Raw genomic sequence first — 24789 nt, forward strand, 5'->3', positions numbered from 1 at the left:
AACCTATTTGGGAAAACACAAGTTTGGCCAAAATGTCAAATTTTGATTATAAGTTGGCATCGCTGTCAAAAATTTCGTTGTGCATCGAATTTTTCAATTTTTCAACTAATTGAAATATTTTCGTTAATTTTATGCAGGTCTAAAGTTGTAAGCAACGAATGTGCGCCATAATACCAAATGACAATTCGTTCGATCAGCTATTTCGACTACAGTCGAAAATCGAATTTAGTTTAACATTGGCGCAAATTTCATTCCGATCGGAAGACATCGATTTCGTAAGTTGGTTCACTTGACCCAACATATATAGATAATAATATGTATGATAAAATTTAAACATGAAGTAAAAGAAAACTTTTAGAACTTTTGTTATAAAATGTTGGCAATTGGTATGAAAGTTAGTGAGCAAAATTTACCCGATCCAAAGTCACCTGTAAATATATAAAACTAATCTTAAATACATATATACCTTTATAAATAGATGAATTCTTATTAATAACGTAACTCGCTTTCAAATCCATCATATCATTATTTAATTCAAGAAATGATGCTTGCAATAAACATTATAAAAGAAACGTGATTTCTGTAGGTTTGTTAATAAAATTAAAAATAAAAACTTACTTGGGGATCCCCTTGGCCTTCTTGATGGAGGAGTAAGTGATCGTAAATTTCGGCCGCTAGATCTACGTGTTGCTGAAGGAGAAGAAGCTTTGTGTGAACTGCTATTATATCGACGTCTGTGCCGGTTGCGTGGGCTAACAGAACGACTGGAGTCGGAACTAGAATCTGATTGAGAACTGCTTGAACTTGAATAAGATGAATTACTGCTGTAACTGCGTCGCTCTCTGCGCCTTTTTTCTCCGTGGTCACGGGATCCTCCTCGGCCATTTGGTGACTTTGAACGCATCCAAGGATCGTTCCAGTCATCGCCACGACCTAAAGGCTCAACTCTTTGTACAATCACCTCACGTGCCGGACGAACACGCCTCTCATCTTCATACTGCGGCATTCGATGAGGAGGAAGCTCTCTATACCGAGTAGATCGACCATATGGATCAACTTCATCGTAATGTGGCAATGGAGGTCCACGCCCATAACGATCTCCAGCGTTATAGACATCTGCTACTGGTTCAGCATATAAAGGATGTCGAGCAGTCTTTAAAGTCATAATTAAATTAAAATAAACATTTTGATAATAACAATAAGGTATTATGATAATCAGGGCTGAGATTTGCATGCAAATGTATAACTTTTTGAGAAAATAATATTCCAAATGAAAATATTTCCAATAATACGGCATTGCTTTATTACATAATTAATAATTTTATTCCACATTTAAATTTATTTAATATCAGGGTTTAACAATTAGTTAACCGTTTTTTTACAATTGACTCTACATAATAAAAATGAAATTTATACTAAAAGAGTACTGAAAATATACTAACTAAATATATTAATAAATGCCATATAAGCAGAAATATTTTTTGCAGTTTTTCTAAAAATATTTTTTTTTTAATAAAATTTATGTTGCTGCTAAGACAAAATTAATATTTATCATTTGTAAAATATTTTGTACCGGAATACATACATATATTCATATTTTTAGTCAACAAAAATATTTGATATTAAATAGTTGAATATAAAAAACAAGTAAGAAAGTATGGTCGGTCAAACCCGACCATATAATACCCTACACTAAGTAAAAGAGCAAAAATATTTTTCTTTAAAAATTTCAATAATTTATATTTTTGAGTGATTTTCGAAAGTGGGCCTTATAACGGAGCTATGACCAATTATGGACCGATTACCGTGAAATTAGGTCGTGTGATTTATACCTATATTAAAGTTACCCAGCAAAAAAAAAATTAAGTTGTTCAAGAAGAATGGATATTTTCATGAGTTCTTTAGTACTTATTCACTCAAATTCATTTTAAATATCTTTCTAAATTATAATAAATTTATCATAACCCAACCCATGAAAAATCACATCCAATACTCTCATTCAACTGTAATATAGAAATTGATATTTCACTATAATTTGATATTTGTTAGAATTTAAAATGGATGAGTATTTTATTTTTTATTTCTTACAATAAACATTCAAATTAACATTTTCGTTAATAAATTTATTTAACTTTAAGTTAGAAAAGTTGAAAACTTAGCGGATTTTAAAAAGGGCATTCGCTGTTTGAAGGAATTTTAATGAAACTTAATTTGTATTTGTTTAATTTTTTTATTAGATTTCTAATTTTTATATCAATTTCACATTTAAAAAATATTTTATTAATAGAATGTTTGAAGTTTTTTCTTTAAGAAAAACCATATTATTGAATTAATATTGTACACCAATGAAAATATGTATTAGATTCATGCAACTATTATTTGTTTAATCCACTCATTTGAGGTAATGTTGCAGAAAAACCTAGTCTATTCACTGAACTTTCATTGGTTTTAAGCACTGTTTTTAATGTTAGTCAGTTTAGCTAAATGCGAACCCATGCTCGCCAATGACACGCTAATGTTAAAATCATGCATGTTTCACCTAAAAAGAACCAGTTCATTATCAATGGCACCCATGCATTTACTACTTCTTTTGCATGTTTTTTTTTTGCTGGGTAACTATGTTCAATTTTCTGTGTATACCAACATTTTTAAAGGATTTTTTTTTATTCATTCAATTACAGAATCCTAGCCAATAGGCCATAATCGGTTCCAATTATACTACGCACAATTTGATTATACATAAAATAATAAAATTAAAACATATCAATATATAATTTGAAAATTAACTAATAGTAATGAGATCAGCCAATAACCAATTAAATTAATAGATAATAATAAAGACATTTAAACTGCAAAAAACAAAACCTCACAAAATTGTAGCCAACAAAATTAAAGTGAGAATACATATTAAGTATTAAATAATAAATTCAAAAATACCATTAGGTTCAGTAAAATGTGGTTGAGAGAGAAAGAAAAAAACAATAAACAGAATTTGTGACTAAAACTCACAAATTATACCAAGCAAAACTCATTGTATAATAAAACTTAGAGTTCAACTAAGAATGAAAAAAAAAATAAAAAAGTACAACACTAAAAACAACCCAGGCCCATCAAGGAAAATAAATACAACACCATTTTATACTCCTGTGTAAATGCAAAAACAAACACAATCACAATAACAAAATATTGTGGTGACGTGAATTACATATCTGCAAACATGGCAGACTCTCATAAACTGCCAACTACTCTACACAAAAATATCAAAAGCTAATATGTATTAGATAAATTATCCAGCGACCAAATATCACGTTCAAAATAGATAAAATGAAAATGAGATACAACCCAAACAATAGAACTGACAACTGAAGAACAGTATAGACATTAGAAAATTATGTGAATACGATCAAAAATATCAACAAGGCAATAAGCAACTCAATGCAATTATAAACAATAATAGAGCTGAAGGCAAAACAGATAATTTCAAGTGTACCAGCTCCAAATATACAAACAATACTCAAAACATAAACTAAAGACAGTAATACCATTATTACCAGCATAAGTAATAGCTTCTCACCCAAAATAGTAGAACTTTATAACATATTTACAGCATCCTCAAAGAAAAAGTCAAATGCCACCAGAAATAATAATTAAAATCCTAAGCTCATCAAAATATCAATACCAATATTCAGTAAATCGATAATACACAAGGTCAACCAAAAGTCCAACAAAGAACTACAAAAAAAAAATTCTCACATATTTGGAGAAACAGCAGTAGTAGCAAAGATGATTTAGGCAGCATAGAAACAGCAACTACATCAAACTGAATCAAAACAAAAAGAATTATGATCCACAAGAGTCAATGTTTTATACTAACATTAGAACTGGAAAAAACTATAAATAGGAAAAAGCAATCACTATTAAAAAAAGAACTGTAATAGAATATATCAATCATTTAGCACCACAAGTCAAACATGTTCATATCCCCAGAAAAACACAACACGTGTAAGCAGGAGCTATATCCAGATTAACTATCATACATTAGGTACTCCACATCAATGCGTACTGGATCTACCTCTTATATATGCTATATTTAAATGATTTTAAAACACCATCAAACAATATGCATCGGCCATAAACTTTAACAAACACCACAAAGCAAATGTTTATCAGCAAAACAATATTACTCAATAATAAACAGAACACAATTATTATACTCCAAATTATGACATAGCTAGATACTGCAAATTATCCTTCATTAATGCAAAAAAAAAAAACAAACCAACATACATACAGAGTAGTAGTAGTTAACCACCCTCAAATCACATCAAGCAGCAATCAAAAGAAATTAGTAAATAAATATAAGTGTTTGGAAACAAATCATAAAAACAAGGCAAATTTACAAACTAGAAACCATATACTCCAGTATAAATTAGTACCCATCATTAAAAAAAAATTATACATACTTAATTACACCAACACACAATCCTAAAAAGTACACTGCAGTAAAATGGAGAACAGCAAGAAGAAAATAAGACCTGAATACAACAAAATATCAAGAACACAATACTCAACTTAAACTCCAGAACATATCCCACATAACATGCATCAAAAATCCGTAGATTATTCTTTCGCAATTTGTAAAAATTAGAAACGTCACATACAATTATAAGACTTACAAATAGCAAATAACTCATACCAAATTAAAATTCATGACACTTCAGAAGATTATCGTAGAACAAGCAGATAAACAATTCCATAACAACCCATTAAAGTTAGCATTCACTTTCTGCAAAAATAGCAATCTTAAAAAAATAATTTACCAACTCCACCAAAGACACCAAATTCCCATACCAACAACTACAGGGAAAAGTTATTTAGACTAACGTCTGATATAGCTTCTTTCTGTAAGAGTCAACAGAGAAATCAAATGTCTTCAATGATGCCGGCAAATTATTAAAAAGTCTTTGCTACCCTACAAAAAATGAACGTTCCAATACTGGTGTTAACATCGGAATTTTCAACTGCATATTTCTACTAGATCTTCCGAATTCAAATAAATCAATCAAATATACCGGCGCTTTTACCTTGTAAGCCTTATAAAAATACAATAAACTTCTAAATTTAAGAAAATCAACAAAAGACATACCCAAGAATTTCGAAACATAATGTGAGACATGCTGCCGCAATTTAAGAGAGTAAAGATACCTTATAACTCTATTGAATGCAAGTCTTAGCTTCTTAATTACGTAACCCAATGTACCAGAATACACTTCCAAGGCATATAAAAATATTGGCATAATTAAACCATGAACAATGCGTTTTTTAATGTGAAAAGGTAAAACCAAATCTAAAGTATATAGTTTACGCAGAGTAAAACTAACCCTAGAAACTATTGAATTAATGTGACTTTCAAAGCTCAATTTTGTATCAATAATAAGACCAAGACACTTAAGTTTATCAACAAATTCAATTAAATCACCATTCAAGGCAACAGAAAAGTTATTACCACCGCTATCACCAAATAGCATTGCTTTAGTTTTATTGACATTAACAGAAAGACCATTCTCAAACATCCAGCTACATAACAATCCAACAGTATAATCAATCATATCCCTGCAAGACATCAGGAAATAATGAATCACCTTTAAACAAAAGTTGCACATCATCAGCATACGAAAATGGCAGGCATATACTGCTAGATACTGTAGTAAAAAGATCAAACATAATAAAAAGTAAAGGCCTAAGTACAGATCCTTGAGGCACACCACTAAAAACGGGAAGCATTCCCGAACTATAACCACCGCTTGAAACATACTGCCTTCTATCCGCAAGATAAGAAGCTATCAATTTACATGCAGAACTAGAAAATCCGAAATACCTACACAGTTTATAAACTAATAGTGAATGATTTACCCTATCAAAAGCCTTAGTCAAGTCTAAAGAAAGCAAATCACAAACACCCTTACTAGAAATATTTTTTCTAATGTTGTCAGTCAGACCAATCAGCAGAAAAGTTGTACTTCTATTGCATCTAAAACCTAATTGACAATCATGCAGATGTTCATTATTATCAATATGCCTAACAAGTTGAATCTTAATAAGATGCTCAACCATTTTAGACAAAATAGGCAATATAGAAATAGGCCTTAAATCATCAATGCCAGACATACCGCTATTCTTCGTAATAGGAACAATTTTTGCAACCTTCCACAACAATGGGAAATTTGAAGTCGTTAAAATTGTATTAACCAAGTGCAATATATAATTACCAATCATCGGCATCAATAATCCAATAAACCTAAGAGAAAAGCCATCATAACCAACAGCCTTAGATTTAATCAAATCAAAAGCTGCAAACATCTCAAACAAATCCACTGTTCGAAATGAAAAGCCACCACTAGGAATATCAGAAATGTCAATAAGGCCAACACCATCCTGAGATTGATTAGAGGAGAAGGCATTATTTAAACTCTCAGGATCAGCACACTCAAAATTATCCGGACAACGTTCAACTCCATTCCTATTTAGAATCGACCAAATTTACTGTCCTATCAGCAAAGATCAAGCTATGTGCTATTTTCTTATATCTCCTAATAACTAATTTTGCCCTATTTCTATACCGACAAAACACCCTCCAATTCTCATCAGTTCTATTCTATCCCTAAGTGATACCTGACATTTAATCTCTGGATTATTAATCCAATCATCAACTTGGGTAAGGATCCTTCTACGTTTTAATGGGACAAGAGAATGCAATAACTGCATATTGTTATTCAGTATAAATAACTGCTCATCCACAATGCCCGTCAAATACATATCATCAAAATTGCATTCAGATATCATACCTACAATAGAATCAATATTAACCGCATTATAATCATAATACTGAAAATATCGCTCAGTGTTCAACTGTGAAACCCTAATATAAAGCAAAATAAATGAATGACGCGTTATACCTGTACAAACAAAGAAGTTGAATTGTAACGTATATCATAATGTGTAGGCATCGAAATGTGAATTGTAGCAAGACCCATTCTACCACATATACTACGCACTCTCATGGACTTAATGGGATAAAATAAATTATTATTAAAATCACCCATAACAAAAATGTGTGAATATTGGACAAACAAATCTGACAATTCGCTAAAATAAAGTTCAACGAACAAACACTCAACAACACCAAAATCCCTCCTCCTATAAACTACTTTATGCCTAATAGCATTAGAAACATAGAGAGCAACACCAACACCTCTCCCAGAAACTCTATCATTCCTATGACAAACATATCCAGGAATATCAACAACACCGACAGAAACTGAATCTTTCAACCACGTTTCACTAACACCAAACACATTTAAAAATCCACCCATCTAGTTCAATTAGGTAACTTCTACCCCAAAGAACCATCAAAGCCATAACAGAGAGAAAAAGCTTAAAAAAGCCATCGTATAAAAAATGAATAATAAACAAATGTATTACAATAACAATTTCACTCTTAGTAGTATATTGATAATCCAGTCATGCTAACAATACATATGCCATGAGCAAACTGAATAATCGGAAAATTATTGAGTCAAATAGGAAACAAATCAATTAACGGTAGACCGTTAAAAAAATAACAAATTAAAGTAAATAAATGCATATTCTATACCACATTTATATTTCTATAAAAGTGGAAGCTGTTACATTTCACACTGGAAAACTGTTGCAATAAAATAATTACCAGAAACAATTATTAGTTATTGAACAAAAGCATTATCAATAATGTCAACATAGGTATGACACTACACCAAGAGTGAAAAAATTAATATAAATACAAATAATTATATAAAGGCTGATCAATAATATAAGACAAATAATTTAAACAGTTAAAAAATCATAAATTAAAGGTACATTGGTATAAAAATAAGATAATAGATTATGCAAACAAAAAATTAAAAAACATAATTAAATCAGGTTCACATTATTATCAAGAAGTACTACACCACCAGGTGAACGACAATCAGCAGCAGAAGATGCACTCAAGTTTACTGAAGGCAATACAATATTATCATTTTCGGCATTTTGTTCACTATACACACGGTCATTCACATTTGTGACTTCATCACGCAAAACAATACATTGTTCCGTGTTTAATACTCTTTGTTTATTATTAGGCAACACAACTCTTACTTTAGGTACATCCGTATTTATAAATTTGTACTTGAGAATTTTATTCTCTGTACAAAGATCCCTGCAAACTGACAATAGTTTGGACGCCTCAGGAGTCAAATGGTCAGACAGGAAAATTTTAGATGTTATGTCACCACCAATAACATCCTTAAGCAAAATAAACCGCTTTTTGGAAAACCTCATCATAATTTGGTCGCGCTGTTGAACAGAGTTTAATTTCACCAAAACTGCTCTACCATTATTTATATAAGCACAATGTTCCAAATCAGCATGCGAGATTGATAGACCACAAAGAGAGGCAATTTTAAATATTGGAACTCTCAAGTTTTTTATATTTTTTGGCAACCCTTTTACTATTATATCAGTTCTGTTAAGCCTTCTTTGAAGAATACTGTTGTATAACTCCAAATCATCAAGACGTTTATAAATTGCAGCACTATCCTGGGTAATCATATTACCAAAACATCGCTCATTGCTAAGTTTATCAAACTTCACCTTGTCACGTTATATTATTTTTGAAATTACTCTTTGAATTATCTTGACATATACATTATTATTAATCTGGCAACGCCATGTTTATCTTGATAATTGGTGAATTCCCTTTTATATGTTTAGTTTATCTATAGTTATTAAAACGCAATCAATCGGATAAGACGTGTTTTATTTGCTCGAACCTCCTAACAAATTCAGAAGTGGGATTACGTAGCTTTTCCTGGAAAAAGGAACAATCGCGTGTGTCGTGAATTGTTTGAGGAAGAGAATATTCTTTTAATAAAAGCGTGTGTCGCAAAGTTTATTAAAATAGAAAAGCGTGTGTCGCCAAATTTCTAGAAGCGTCGGTCGTGTGAAAAATAAAATGGATTTATCCGTTGTGGAGCTGAAAATCGTGGATTGCGGATGACGGGTAACAAGGCAGAGTAAGTGGCCAGGTTACAACAGTTTGAAGAGGAAAATCCTAATTTTGTTGAAAGTGCTTCTGGCTCAGAGGAAACATTTTATGGTTTTGACGACGATGCTGTACAACCTACAGAAAACTTACAAATCGCAGAAATGCAAAGGAATATGAATTGTCTTATGGATGCAGTGGTTGCACTCCATCTGAATTGGGTCTATGGAAAAGAATTCTGTCACAAATGGTTGAACGCACTAATACATGTACCCAAAATTCAGTAGCATTTTCTGTGGCACCAACGTCTGTTACGTACGGACATGCACAGACAAATTTCACAACAACAAATAATCAGCCAATCGCAACAAGCGTTGTTTTAAATTCGGTGAATCAACATGCGACGTCAAATAGCAACAGTTTACATTTTGCTGAATATGTACCAGTAACAACCATGCATAATCGTGAATGCATTTTTCCGGTAAATTCAAATGATGCGCCGACGTATACAAGTACGCAAAACTTTGCATGTGTTGGTGATGAACAGAATCTGTTTTCTTCGCAGCGTGATAATGAACACCACCACAATTTGAATTTTAACGCAGAACATAGAGTGAGCGATATCATGAAAATGTTGCCAGAATTTGATCCATGTAAAAATAATATTTCGTCTACAAAATTTATTGAGCGAGTGGAACAATTGATACACGGCTATGGTTGGAAGGAGTCTATAGTTTTATTTGCTGTACAGAGCAACTTAAAAGGTGTTGCTAAAATGTGGGTTGACTCACAAAACGTTTTCGTAGCCGGTCAGATTTTGTCGCAGCGTTTATTGCAGATTTTCCGTGTGTAACAAATTCTGCTGATTCTCACATAGAGATGATGAATTCGCGTATGAATAGAAATGAATCGATTATCGAATACTATTATCGAATGTTGGCAATTGGTCGTCGCGGTGCAATTGAAGATTGTGGCATTATAAAATACATTATCAATGGATTAAGTGATGCAGATTTAAGAAAAACGTTAACCGCAATGAACTTTAAATCGTGTACGGAATTGTTTGCAACATTAAGTAATATTTTCGATGAACGTAAAATAAATAATCATAATGAACAATCGCGGAAAACATTTTATAAGAATACCGACAATGGTAAATCTAATACAATTAAAACAGTTACAAGTGAAAATGATGAAAAAACAAAAATCGGTCCGCTCTGTTTCAAGTGTCGCGAACGTGATCATATCGCTAAAAACTGTAATAAGAATGATAGGAAAATATACTGTCGAAAGTGTAACACAAATTATCATGAAACGGATAAATGTCCTTCGAAGACGTTTAATTTGATCAAAGAACGAAATGATAGTGTGAAGGACAAAGAAATTTTTAAGGAAGTGGAAATCGATAACGACAAATATAAGGCATTTATAGATTCCGGTAGTGGCAAATCATAGGTGGCTAAACGTGTTTGGTTAAAATGTAATGGACCGATCGAGAATTGTAATGAAAAACTATACGGGTTCGCAGGTGGGGAGTACGTGTGTCGTGGTAAACTCCAAACCAATTTGAAAATTGATGATTTATGTATTGAAGCCACACTTTTAATAGTTGACGATGAGATAATGCAATATGATATTGTTATCGGGAGAGACATTTTGTCGAAAAATCGTGTAATTATGGAAAACGGAAAGTGTAGTGTAATTGCATTAAAAGGTGAGGAATTGAATGTTAACGAATTGCTCTACGAGGGTGAAAAATGCAAATAACAGGATCTGCTCAGGGAATATTCGTCGTGTTTTGCAGAAAATTTAAACGAAATCGGTAAATGTAATGTGGTTGAAATGGATATTAAAGTGGATTCTAATAAGCCTGTGTCGAGAAAACCGTATAATATTCCAATTCCGAAACAGAAACAGAAAACGGTCGAGAAAATAATCAATGAACTATTAGAAACGGAAATAATTCGTCCATCTGAATCGTTATTGTTCCGAAACAAAATGGTGAAGATCGATTATCGTGAATTGAACTCAATTACGGAGAAACAGCCGTGGCCTATGCCAAATGTTGAAGGTGTTTTGCAGACTCTAGCTGGTAAGAAGTACTTTACTATTTTGGATCTCATGTCTGGTTATTATCAGATTCCAATGTCTGACGAATCGAAACAATATACAGCTTTCGTAACGCATAATGGTCATTTCGAGTACAATAGATGCCATTTGGGCTGAAAAATGCCCCATGTACGTTTCAGCAAATGATGTCTATTAAGGATCAAGTCGTAAGTTATGTGGACGAGGTTATCATTGCATCCGATTCTGTTGATGAGAGCTTGGCGAAATTGGAAACATTTTTAAAAGTTATTCACAATCATGGCCTAACTCTTCGGTTGTCGAAATGTTCATTTCTGATGAATGAAGTCACATTTTTAGGTCATGAATTAAATGAAAATGGTCTACAGCCTGGTAGAATTAATACATTGGCAGTGAAGAATTTTCCTGTTCCAAAAAATGTGACGGAAATAAGACGATTTATTTGTTTAACTGGATATTTCCGTAGATTTATTGAAAATTATGCACTAATAGCTGCACCCTTAACTCTTTTAACAAGGAAGAATGTGGAACTTTTGTGGAATGATGAGTGCCAAGGATCATATGAAAAATTAATTCGATTATTAACAAGTGAACCGCTTTTGGATATCTATGATGTAAACAAGGAACACGAATAACAGATTACAGATACATGGCACAGCTGGTATTTTACTACAACGTAATGGGCAGAATGAGTTGAGGCCAATCGCTTATTTCAGCCGTTTATGTAATGATGCTGAACGAAAATACCATGCATATGAATTAGAGGTGCTCGCCGTAGTTGAAGCTTGTTAACGTTTCCGAATGTATTTACTTGGAAAACAATTTGTGATCGTAACTGATTGCTCAGCAATATACAATTTGAAATTATCAAAACCATTGATACCGAGAGTTGCACGTTGGTTTTTAAAATTGATGGAGTACGATCATCAAATAATACATCGCGAGGGTAGTAGGATGTCTCATGTCGATGCCTTGTGTAGAGCCCCCATAGGAGTTGATGAAAGTGTTGCAAATGTTCAAGATGTTGGTGAGAAAATAATGCTGATAAAACCATCTGCGGATGACTGGGTATATATGATGCAACGCGATGATGAAAATCTAAGGGAAATAATTGATGTTATTAATGGTAACGAGCAGTCTAGTCGACAACAGCAATATGGAAATGATTATGTGATGAAGAAGAACCGTTTGTTCCGAAAGGGTGATGGCGATACATTAATGTTGGTTGTACCTAAGGGTTTAAGATGGCGTATTGTGAAATTGTGTCATGATGACGTAGGTCATCCAGCTTTGGAAAATACTTTGAGAAGATTATCGAAACATTTTTGGTTTCCCCGGATGAGGAATTTTGTGAAAAATTATCTAAAGTCATGCGTAGAATGTTGTTATTGTAAGGAACCAAATCGAAAGGAATGTGAGCTGTATGGTATGGATATACCGAGGATACCGTTTGAGGTCATGCATATGGACCACCCTGGTCCATTCGTAAAAAGTCGACGAGGTAAAGAACATCTCTTGGTGATAGTGGATGCTTTGACACGTTATGTTGTTTTATGTCCTGTGAAATCAACTAAGACTAAACCTGTGCTGGATGCTTTGGACCAGTTAACCTCATATTTTGGTATGCCAAGGGTATTAGTGACTGATCGTGGAACTGCAATCACTTCAGCAAATTTTGAAAATTATTGTGTGGACAACAACGTCCAACATATAAAGGTAGCAGTTCGAACACCAAGGGCAAATGGACTTGCAGAACGGGTCAATAGTTCTATACTATCGTATCTGAAGTCAACAGTTAACGAGACAAAGGATTGGGATATGATAATGCGAAATCTACAGTGGACTTTAAATATGAACGTTAATAGTACTACGAAATATGCACCGATTGATTTAGTCTTCGATTTTCCTATTCGTGATATTACTGGCAATAAAATCTTAGCAGCAGTTCAAGACGTAAAAGATGAGCCTGATACATCTTTAACTAGTGCGAAACGTAACGATGCTATCCAGAATATTGAAGATGCCAGAAAAATCTGGAAAACCAGGTTTGACTCTAAACATAAGACTCCTCACAAATATGAGGAAGGTGATTTTATTTTGCTGGAAAGTGCTATTCCAAGTACTGGTGCATCTAGGAAACTAGAGGTAAAATATAAGGGTCCTTACATCATTAAAAAGGTCCTTAGATATGATCGATATGTCATAGAAGATGTTGATGATGCTCAGCGTAACCAACGGAAGTTTTCAACAATTGCTAGTAGCGACAAGATGAAGCCCTGGTGTGCCTTATACCCAGATGTTGATGATGCTTATGAGGATGACTCTGAATGATACCCAGTGGACAATGAACTCGAGGACGAGTTATATATATGTTTAGTTTATCTATAGTTATTAAAACGCAATCAATCGTGCAATCAAGACGTGTTTTATTTGCTCGAACCTCCTAACAACCTGTTGTTCTGCACGAAATTTATCAAACAACTCAATAATTTTTTGTTCAAGAGCTACGATGCTGGCATAAACTTGCTTTTCAAAAATGCGATTGTGCTCCTCAAACTGTATTCCAATATCCATGGATATATTGTGTAATTCTTGCTGTATATCACCAGAAGACATGGACAAATTAGTTGAGCTTTTGTCATTTGGTTTTGTACTGCAAAAATCACAAATGTAGTGGAAAACTTTTCAGTTTTGACATTTACTGATCAGTTGTCACATTTACACAGTTTATATGAAAAAAAACGTCCACAAAGGTAACATCCATTTTAGTAACATTCTTGTTGCAGGTACACAAAAAACACTCCTTCTTTCCCGGCATTATGGATCAATTGTATGGTGAATAATCAAGGAACGCAAATATATATTATTGCAAAAGCATACAAAAAAAGGCCACCAGCAAACAAAACTGCCGCAAAACAGCAACACGACGAAGTATTCTTCAACAAGTATTTAATAGATATTTAACCAAAATTAAATAAACTCGAATTCACCAATGCACTTTTAATAGTAACAAAATTATTATAATGCAATCTACTTTGAATTTTAATATTACAATTAAAACATTTATTATATTTGCTTAGCTAACCAAAATCACAACCATTAACTAATGGTGATGCCAGATCAAAAAAAATTTATGCACGTTAAAGTAATTTTTAGAAGCGGGTCTATATGGGAGCTATGACTAATTATGGACCGATCGTAACAAAATTTGATGACAAGAATTCTGTATATTTAAAACTTATTTGGAGCGGAATTTGTGGAGATACATACAGTGGTGGCCAGCTATTTAAGACAAATACTTAAATTTTTTCACATCAACTGAATTTTAAGTGCGATAGAGCCAAAACAAAAGGACCTAAGGGTATGAAATTTATTATTATTTCTAGTTTCTCAAAAATTTTTGGAAAAATCGAAACAACATATATTGACAAAGATATGCAGAAATACGTTGACTCACCTCAGGGAACTTCCGCTGTTAATAACATGATATGACCGAAACTAATGGAACTAAAAATACCAAATTTGGTCCGAATATTTTATAATAAAAATGATATAAGTGTTAGAAAATATGTTTATTTAAAAAAAAAAAAAAATTTGGTCAAGTTGAAGAAAAATCGTATGTGTCCGTGGTGAATATGAATGAACACAGTTGAATAAAACACACTTGTGTTTTAAAACAGTCCTCATGCATACATATTTGTGGAAATATTTGAAAAAATTTACAATCACATGGAATTTAGCAAACAACTTTTGTCTTAATTACCTGGCCACCACTCTATATAAATTAAACATTTATGACCGATAAAGTCCAATTTCGGAAGGACATTTGTATGGGGGCTAGGTGAAATAATAAACCGATTTCATTTTTGGGCGTTACAAACATCTGCACAAACGCATTATACCCTCCCCACTATGGTGGTGTAGGGTATAAAAATTACTACAAAAACATCAAACTATAAATTTCCAACAATATGCGCAGTAGAAAATACCAACAATGGAAATATGGAAGATGCTAAATGTAAACTGCCAACCCATACGAAATTGTACGAAGTTGAACATATTTAAAGCGAAAAAAAAGCGTGGGTGCTGCGGCTTAATTGGTTAGCGCGTTTGATCATTAAGCATGATATGGTATTTGTGGCCTGGGTTTGATTCCAGGCCGCTGCCAATCAACAACATCAGTTTATAATAATTATTAGTTTACTAATAACTAATATTTATCACAGCGCCCTCCTTCGGTGGTATAACATTAAAACGCCACCGAAGTAAAATAATTAAATAAAGGTTGTAGACTTGACTAAGGCGCCATCTCACACCAGAGGCGCTACAACCTGCACTAATAACAAACATAACGGGCAATTGCAGAGTTGTTAATTAAAAAAAAGCTTTTCTCCTCCTTTCACCACCTTTTCCTCTACACTCTATCCCCTTTCCAAAGAAAGTAACACATTTATATATAGGCATATTAATTGCTTGAGTGTTACTTCTCTGTAAAAAAAAAAATGTTCATATATAAAATATTTCCGCATATGTATGTTACGGTTGGCTTTACGAGATGGCTTTCCATAGTGGTAGCTCTGAAGACGTATCCTTTAAAGGTGCTGACTGGGCTAAGGGAGTCAAGGTCATAAACTGCGGAAATAAAAATTCATTTGAATTCTTAAGGACCGTAGTTGGGAAACTTGGCGACTTTAATCCAGCCTTAAAACTTGAAGTGATACGCGCTTCAGAACTACCATTAAGGTCAATAGTGACAGTATGGATTCCTCCACCCGTAAGACCGGTGGAAACCATATTGGCACTGTTGAAAAAACAGAATGTTGATCTCCCTATAGACCAATGGAAGGCGGTAGCCTCTATGGTGTGTAAGGAGAACAACGGGAGGGATTTCCGGTTCGCAGTGGATCGTAAATCCCTCGAGATTTTGGACAAGGTGAAAGGGGTTGTCAATTTTGGTTTTGGCACTGTCAGGTTTCGGTACTCGAAACATGACACTACCAAAGAGGCTGCTAGTGGTGCAGATAAACCTGCATCATTGTGAAGCGTCCTCAACATAATTGGCAAACTTTCTCACCAAATCCCAGACCGACGTGGCCCTGATCCAAGAACCTTGGATTAACCAAAATAAGGTTTGCGGGTTAGGGATAGCGGGATACACGTTATTTATCCCGTCCACTGAGGACAAGGTAAGAACGTGTATCCTGGCAAGGAGAGAACTCAAACTAATAATTTCTCATTCCTTTAGGTGCGGTGACATCACTGTTGTGAATAGGGAAACCAGGGGTGAGCGGACGCTGACTTTGGCTTCGGTGTACATGCCGTATGATGCAGTAGATCCACCAGGCAATAAGGTGTTGGAGCTAACGGCGTACACAAAAAGGAGAGGTGCTATCCTGGTTATGGGATGTGATGCAAATGCTCATCACAGCCAATGGGGCAGTGCTGACATCAATAAAAGAGGTGAGTGCGTCTATGATTTCATAACTGTCAATAATCTAGTTATCTGTAACAAGGGCAACATGCCCACGTTTAGGAACAAAGATAGGCAGGCGGTTATAGACATGACCTTGACGAACCAAGATGATAATTTCGTTAGAGATTGGAGGGTATCCACGGACTGTTCCTTTTCGGATCATATTAGGATCACCTTCACCTTGAACTTCAACTCGTCCTTAAGGGTACCATTTAGGGATCCTAGGCGGACAAATTGGGGAACCTTTTATGACAAGGTACGTTCTGGGTTTGAACAGTTTACTTTATGTGAACTGATACCACCCAATTTGGAAATAACGGTGAACAATTTCACCCGTTTATTAAATGAGAGCTATGAGTCATCATGCCCAATGAAATTTCCCGGTAGGCGTAAACAGCCAAAATTGTGGACTAAGGAACTTCAAGTTCAGAGGTCGACGGTTAGGAAATCTTTTAATAGGGCAAAGCTCACAGGATTACAAGGAGACTGGAACAACTACAAGGAGTGCTTCAATAAATACAAGGGAGATCTGAAAAGAGCGAAGCGGACTTCATGGAGGAATTATTGTGAATCCGTTGATAGCGTCAATGAGATGTCAAGATTTCGGAGAATTTTATCCAAAGACTCAAAGGTCATAGGGTATATTCAAAAGCTGATAACTCATGGACGGAATCTAGCTCGGAAACACTCTCCCTGCTTATGGAAACACACTTTCCTGGTTGTGAAGGTATAGGCACTAGGGCTGACGATCAGGGGGCTAACATGCCTGAGGGAACTAGTCATGACTCTAGACAAATTGAGGGAATAGTCACTAGGGAAAAACTAGTCTGTAGAAAAACTAGTAAAATCTTTCGACCCGTATAAAGCACCGGGTCGGATGGAGTATTTCCGGCGATGCTGTGTAATATCCCGGATACGGCATTATTCCTTTTGGCGGATATCTTCAAGGCCTGTCTCAGTAGGAGGTATCTGCCGCGTGGGTGGAGAGAGGTCAAGGTTGTTTTCATACCTAAGGCCGGTAAGGCCAGCCACTCGAAACCAAAGGATTTTAGACCTATTAGCCTATCGTCTTTTCTTTTAAAGACATTAGAACGACTGATAGATCTACATCTAAGGAGCAATATAGATACCCATCTCATTAGCAACGCTCAACATGCCTACCTCAAGGGTAAGTCCGTTGAGAGTGCGCTTCATGAAGTGGTCGGTTGTATAGAGCACAGTCTGAAGCATAGGGAATATACTTTAGCTGCGTTTCTTGATATAGAAGGTGCCTTTAACAACATCAGGACAGAGGCAATTAGGAACTCGTTAGTAGAACTTGGGGTCAACGACTTTCTAGTGAGTTGGATAATCTTAATGCTGGAAAGCAGGATTATCAACTCAACCCTAGGGGACGATGTGATCAGAAGACGGGTTACCAGAGGTACACCACAAGGTGGAGTTCTTTCTCCTCTGCTGTGGTTACTGGCGGTTAATCCTATTCTCAGGACCTTCGAATCTAAGGGTAGGAAGATAGTCGCCTATGCGGATGACGTGGTGATCCTGATTAAGGGAAAATTTCTCTCAACTATCAGTGACATCATGCAGGAGTCGCTTGGCGATCTCTCATCCTGGGCAAAGACTAACGGGCTGGGTGTAAACCCATCAAAGACAAGTATAAGGTAGAGAACTTCAAATTGCCGAAACTAGACGGCGTTGAGCTGAGTTTATCAGGGGGAGCTAAGTATTTAGGAACCTTCCTTGACAATAAACTGTCATGGAAAATAAATTCGCAGGAAAGATTGAAAAGGGGCCTTAATGCCTACTATACATGTAGGAACTCAATTGGCAAAAACTGGGGCTTGCGACCTAGTATGGTTAATTGGATCTACACTTCTGTTGTTAGACCTATTATTACTTATGGCTGCACAGTGTGGTGGGAGGCAATGAGGAAACGTAGCTACAGGGCTATACTCAACAAGGCACAAAGATGTGCATGTCTGGGTATCACAGGTGCCTTAGGCAGCACCCCGCAGGCGGCGTTGAATATAATCCTGAACCTACTACCCATTGAGATATATGTTGAAAGTGTGGCAGCAAGGAACTTACTCAGACTATCGGAGTCTTCCTTGGTGAAACTCTTGCGGATAGGACACACTATGATACTGTATGAAGCAGGTCTTGTTAGTCAGGGCATTATTCCATCTGGAATCTCTGACTATAAGGTCGCGACCTTCAGCTTTGGTGCTTCACCCCCAGTAGAATTCCCCACTAGGGATAAGTGGGCTGGATCCGATCAACTGTTTGATGGGTGCGGAGTTTTCACAGACGGTTCCAAAATGGATTCTGGTACAGGGGCCGGGGTTTATTTGGTCGACCAAGACATCAAGCGCTCATATAGACTCTCTAACGAGTGTAGCGTCTTCCAGGCAGAGATCTTCGCGATCTGGAAAGCCACAGAGTTGATAGGGACACACATCAATAGGGGGGCTGTAGTGACAATATATGTGGACAGTCAGGCGGCACTGAAGGCCTTGGAATGTCATTTAGTACACTCCAACCTAGTAGAGGACTGTAGGAGAGCTCTGGAGGAGCTATTGGTACACTACTCAGTGAGATTGTGTTGGGTTCCAGGGCACTGTGATATACAGGGTAACGAGGTAGCAGATGAACTTGCTAGACATGGTTCTGATCTGGACCATGACACTAGGGAACGGGCTGTTAGACCACCCATTTGTCACTACTACAGGGTAATCTACGAAAGATTCCGGGACTGCACGAATCAATCCTGGTGCAGTAGAACAGATTGCAAAGTGTCCAGGGCCTTATGGCCAAGACTGAATGCGAACGCGACTGGAACACTGTTAGAGTTGGATAGGTACAATCTCAGGATTCTAGTAGGAGTGATAACCGGTCATTGCTCAATTGGAGCCTTTAAGGGAAAATGGGATATTGGCACACAGGACTTCTGTAGAGTATGTGGGGATGCAGAGGAGATAGAGACAGTAGAGCACATTATGTGCATATGCCCTATGCTATAGGGTCACAGACTTAAATGGCTAGGAAATAGATTTCTGGACGAACTTGGTAGTGTTGCTGGCTGCAAACTAAGCAACATACTGGGTTTCATTAAGGGAATAGGGTGGCTATTTAAGGGACGTTCTACGGCAGGTCCAAATCCGTAAAAAGACTTATCTTTCCTTTCTTTTTTCTTCTTTTTATCAGACGGAATTTTGGACTTCTTTTTGCTTACTCTAATGCTATCATCTTCATCTATATCTATCTCTATTGAAGGGAATCACAATGGACCTCAAGGTCTCTGGGTGGAAGTACACTCAGTGTACACCCTTCCAAACCTAACCTATGTTACGGTGATAGCCGATTTTTATTTTTTAGATTTCAAAGAGTACTGTGTGGAATATTGTGACACTAGGTCTAAACGTTAAGTGCTAAAAATTTGAGGCAAATCGGAAAACGTAATAAAAAGCTTTTGGAAATTAACCCTATAACTCCTTTCGGACAAAATGACCCACAAACTGTATTTTCGCAAAAATTCAAAAAAAAAATTAAATTTTTCAGTTTTTGTAAAAATTTTGCAACTAAATAATTATTTTTGCAATTGAATGCAAAAGAATTGAAATGTGTACGTAATTGTCGCTGTAGAGAGATATAAATGACAAAAATTGGTTAAAAAATTTTAAAATTATTAAAAATTCCCCAGACCATTAACGTGTCTCAGGCCACTTGAACAAGACATTTGGAAAAAAAAATTAACAATTCGAACAAAATTTTTTTTCCATACAACTTATTGTCACTCTAATGTATGTAGAAAAATGAAAAAAAAAAAAAAAAGTGAACGAGAAATTAGTTCATGCATACATATGTACGTACACAGAAAAAAAATACATAATTGGAATGAATTTTTTAATAAATATTATTAATCGAACATGATTTTTTTTCCCAAACTATTGTCATTCAGAATAAGAACATGTTCATAAATATTTTAAAATTGTACATGACGGAAATTTTAGTTACATTTATTTTAATACATTTTTTGATAGTTAATAAAAATAGCATTACAATTGCATTACGCAATGATTTAGTTCAAATATTTTTGTATAATAGCTATATTGGCCAATCTTTCCAGATTAATCAACAAAATCTGAAAAATAAAAAATATCAAAAAAAAAAAATCATTACTTAACTTAAATGACTGACTCATCAGTCATGAGTGAGTGAATGGCCTTGTATTTTTAAATATATAGATTTATACAAACAAGCCCAAAAAGTCGATTGTACGTATACTTCAGTAACTGTGTGTACATATAAAGTATAAACTAAATTAATAGTAAAAAATCATGTTTAAAACAAGCTTATATTTAAATGGTCCATTTCATCAATTATTACATTATAGAATTTATAAAGCTTGTCGCGACAAGCCGAGCATAACGAAAATATCTTTTATGAGCCTTTAAATATAAGCTTGTTTTAAAAATGTTTTTTTTTTCTATTAATTTAATGCAAACAATAACCGTTATTAATGCATATTTATTTATAATTTTATATCTTAAGTGCATTTTTCTATATAAAAATTAATATTTCTAGTTCACAATTACACTCTGCTACAAAATGACACCTTTTGTCAGAACTTGAAAAGCCACCTAATGGAGGTTGTAGGCCTAGATGAGGACATACTAAAACCGTTTCCCAAGATTTTAAAACACCCTTAAAATTTTGAGTTATTTTGAAAAACCTGTTTGAGGGTAGGTCGTAGTACTTTAGTACATCTAACTCATACATTTTTAGACCGATATCAAAATTTTAAACTATTATAGTTAGGTAAAGAATTAAGCTTTCATAAAATGTATGTATAAGATCTATATTCCTAGAAATTGTATAAGTTTTTATAAATAGTTTGGCTTTCTTTTTTATTTTTTTTGCACACAGTATTTTATAGACAATTTTATGTAGACAAAAACGAGATATTAGTTGTTAAAATCGGTTTATACTTGCAAAAGTTATTAAACTTTTTCGAAAAAAGATCCACAAAATTTACCTTGTAAATTAAAAATTGTAGAAAAAATTAGTTTTTTGTTTTTTTTTTGTTCATATGGGCTGGGGGCGAAAATACTAAAAAAGGTGTTAATGAAAAGTTGAATAACTTTTACAATTTCATCCCTGATGGACTTCGTAAAAACGAAAAATAATGTACATCACACCATAAAGGAACAGGTTCGTAACATAAGAGTTACTTACAACAAGGCTATGGATGAACTGCGTGTGGAAAGGGCTGACGCAACTGAGCAGGTTGAGCGGGCAACACAAACCTCGCCTAAAGTAGCATACGCTAGCATAGAATCCAAGAAAAGGAGCGATGAGTCGCCAAAATAATTAAGCGATGAGTCGCCAAAATAATAACTTTTAAAATTTTCATCCGATTTGAATAATTAAAACAAAGAACTAAATTTCCTTAATACATTGGTATAAATTTTTATAAGCTTCCATATCAAAATAAGCAATGAAAAGCGATTAAAATCAAAAAAGTTGATAAATTTAGTTTTTCTTTTAGATATTCTTAACAAAAACAATACTTACAACTAACAAATGTATAAAAAAATGCATGTCGTTTTAAAGCGTAATCAGTTTTCTTTTTAACCCGTTTAAAAATTTAAAGTCGGACAGAGACTGACTGAGTTACAGATCGATAAGTTCACGGACATAACTGAAAACGGTTTTTTCAGAATAACTTCTGAATTTCAAGGTGTTTTGGAAATTTTTTGACACAATTTCTAATGTACTCAGCAAGCCCTATAACCTACGCTAGCTCGTTTTCCAAGTTTTTTTTCCAAGGTAGCACCGTGTTATTATTTTATAGTGCATATTTAAAGTGCAAATTTTATTTTTTTTTTATCGCAGCCCTTGAAATAGCAAACAACTTACCTCGGATGGAGATAATCTTTCCTTCAAATAATATGGATCTTTTTCTAACTCATCTGGCGACAGTGTCAAATTCATTTTCTTATCTTCAAAATCCATATCTTGCTCTTTTCGCTTATTGGCTTTTCTCATCATTTCTTTTGCAGTGCGTAGACCTCTTTCCCATGCACTTTCAACAACAACTGGTACATCCAATGCTACTTTACGAGTTTCATGATTCGATGGAAAGACAGTAGTACTATGATGTAGAGATGAACTACGATGATGTATTGCAGGGCGTTCATTTCGATAATCATGAAAATCCGCACCATGCAACGAATAATTAGATGCACGGGTTCCAACCGAACTTCCACTTGGTTGTAGTGGAACTGGCCGAACTAAGTCGAACATGGTATAGTTGCCTTTATCAGTAACGCCGGGATGAAGAAAACGACAACTCATACCCCATGTACATTGGCCACGTGTATAAAATCGACATACTGGTTTAGGCTCTGTCTCTTCTGGACGTTTCTCATCTTCGTCTGATACTTCTCCTTCTTCCAATTCTTCATCATCTATCTCATCCTTTTTCGGCAAATTGTTTTTTTCCTCACTTTTAGAATTTTCTTTATCAGATTCTGGTTTTTCTTCTTCATTTTTACTTGCTTCATGACATTCACCTTCCTCTGCTTCAAAGTCTAACGCATCTTCATCGTGAGGTTTAACTAAATCTTCAAATGATTCTTCAGATTTTCCTTTGGGAATTATTTTTTCATCTTCTCTCGTAGGAGTTGTGCACTTTTCCTTTGGTAAAACACAAAGAAACAAAAAATAATTAATTAAGATTGAATAGAGAAACTCAAGATAGATAGATAGATAGATAGATAGACAGATAGATAGATAGATAGATAGATAGATAGATAGATAGATAGATAGATAGATAGATAGATAGATAGATAGATAGATAGATAGATAGATAGATAGATAGATAGATAGATAGATAGATAGATAGATAGATAGATAGATAGATAGATAGATAGATAGATAGATAGATAGATAGATAGATAGATAGATAGATAGATAGATAGATAGATAGATAGATAGATAGATAGATAGATAGATAGATAGATAGATAGATAGATAGATAGATAGATAGATAGATAGATAGATAGATAGATAGATAGATAGATAGATAGATAGATAGATAGATAGATAGATAGATAGATAGATAGATAGATAGATAGATAGATAGATAGATAGATAGATAGATAGATAGATAGATAGATAGATAGATAGATAGATAGATAGATAGATAGATAGATAGATAGATAGATAGATAGATAGATAGATAGATAGATAGATAGATAGATAGATAGATAGATAGATAGATAGATAGATAGATAGATAGATAGATAGATAGATAGATAGATAGATAGATAGATAGATAGATAGATAGATAGATAGATAGATAGATAGATAGATAGATAGATAGATAGATAGATAGATAGATAGATAGATAGATAGATAGATAGATCTAAACTTGCGTTATCGTTAAGGCCAGGAATCTTCGGTCGTCTATTTGAAGCATGCCTAAAAGATGGCAGATTCCCAGATAATTGGAAGAAGCAGAAACTTATATTAATACCTAAACCGGGCAAAGTCCTCGGAGAACCACAGTCATATTGACCAATATGCTTGCTTGATACTATAGGTGAATGTCTTGAGCGAATAATACATAAGAGGCTTCTGGATGCCGTAGAGAATGTGCACGGCCTATCCGATAGACAATATGGATTTCGAAAGGCGAAATCAACTATCGACGCTATCAACCAGGTTATTGATACAGCCAAGAAGGCAATTAGAGGCAAAGGAAAGGAAAGAAAGAACTGTCATAACATTCGACATTAAAAATGCTTTTAACTCTGCTGGATGGAAGCATATCGTGGCGTCATTGAGAAATATTAATGCTCCAGAGTATCTAATCAAGATTATCAAGGACTATTTTTCTAATAGATCCTTGTGGGCTGAGACTGACAGGGGCACAAATACCTATAAGGTCACGTCAGGTGTCCCCCAAGGTTCTGTTTTAGGACCCCTGTTGTGGAATATTATGTACAATGAAATCTTCGATCTAAAAGTACCTGATGAAGCAATCATTGTAGGCTTCGCGGACGAAATCGCAATCCTGGTTCAGGCAAGACACATTGACGAAGTCCAACTATACGCGAACGAAACAATAAGTATGATTAAAAATTGGCTGACATCAGTAAAC

The 24789-nt window shown here is 34.6% G+C and overlaps 1 protein-coding gene across 1 annotated transcript in view; it reads right to left on the bottom strand.

Annotated features, from left to right (window-relative positions):
• The window catches only part of LOC135957487 (zinc finger CCCH domain-containing protein 18), a 119854-nt gene that overhangs the window by 13705 nt on the left and 81360 nt on the right, over positions 1–24789 (bottom strand). The window contains exons 3-4 of the mRNA XM_065508235.1: positions 22542–23321; positions 619–1153 (exon numbers count right to left, since the gene is read on the bottom strand). Of these exons, the coding sequence (XP_065364307.1) occupies positions 619–1153; positions 22542–23321 (1315 nt within the window). The remainder of the gene's footprint in view (positions 1–618; positions 1154–22541; positions 23322–24789) is intronic.

The sequence above is a fragment of the Calliphora vicina genome, chromosome 4 (assembly GCF_958450345.1).
Source record: "Calliphora vicina chromosome 4, idCalVici1.1, whole genome shotgun sequence".
NCBI classification, from domain to species: Eukaryota; Metazoa; Arthropoda; class Insecta; order Diptera; family Calliphoridae; genus Calliphora; species Calliphora vicina.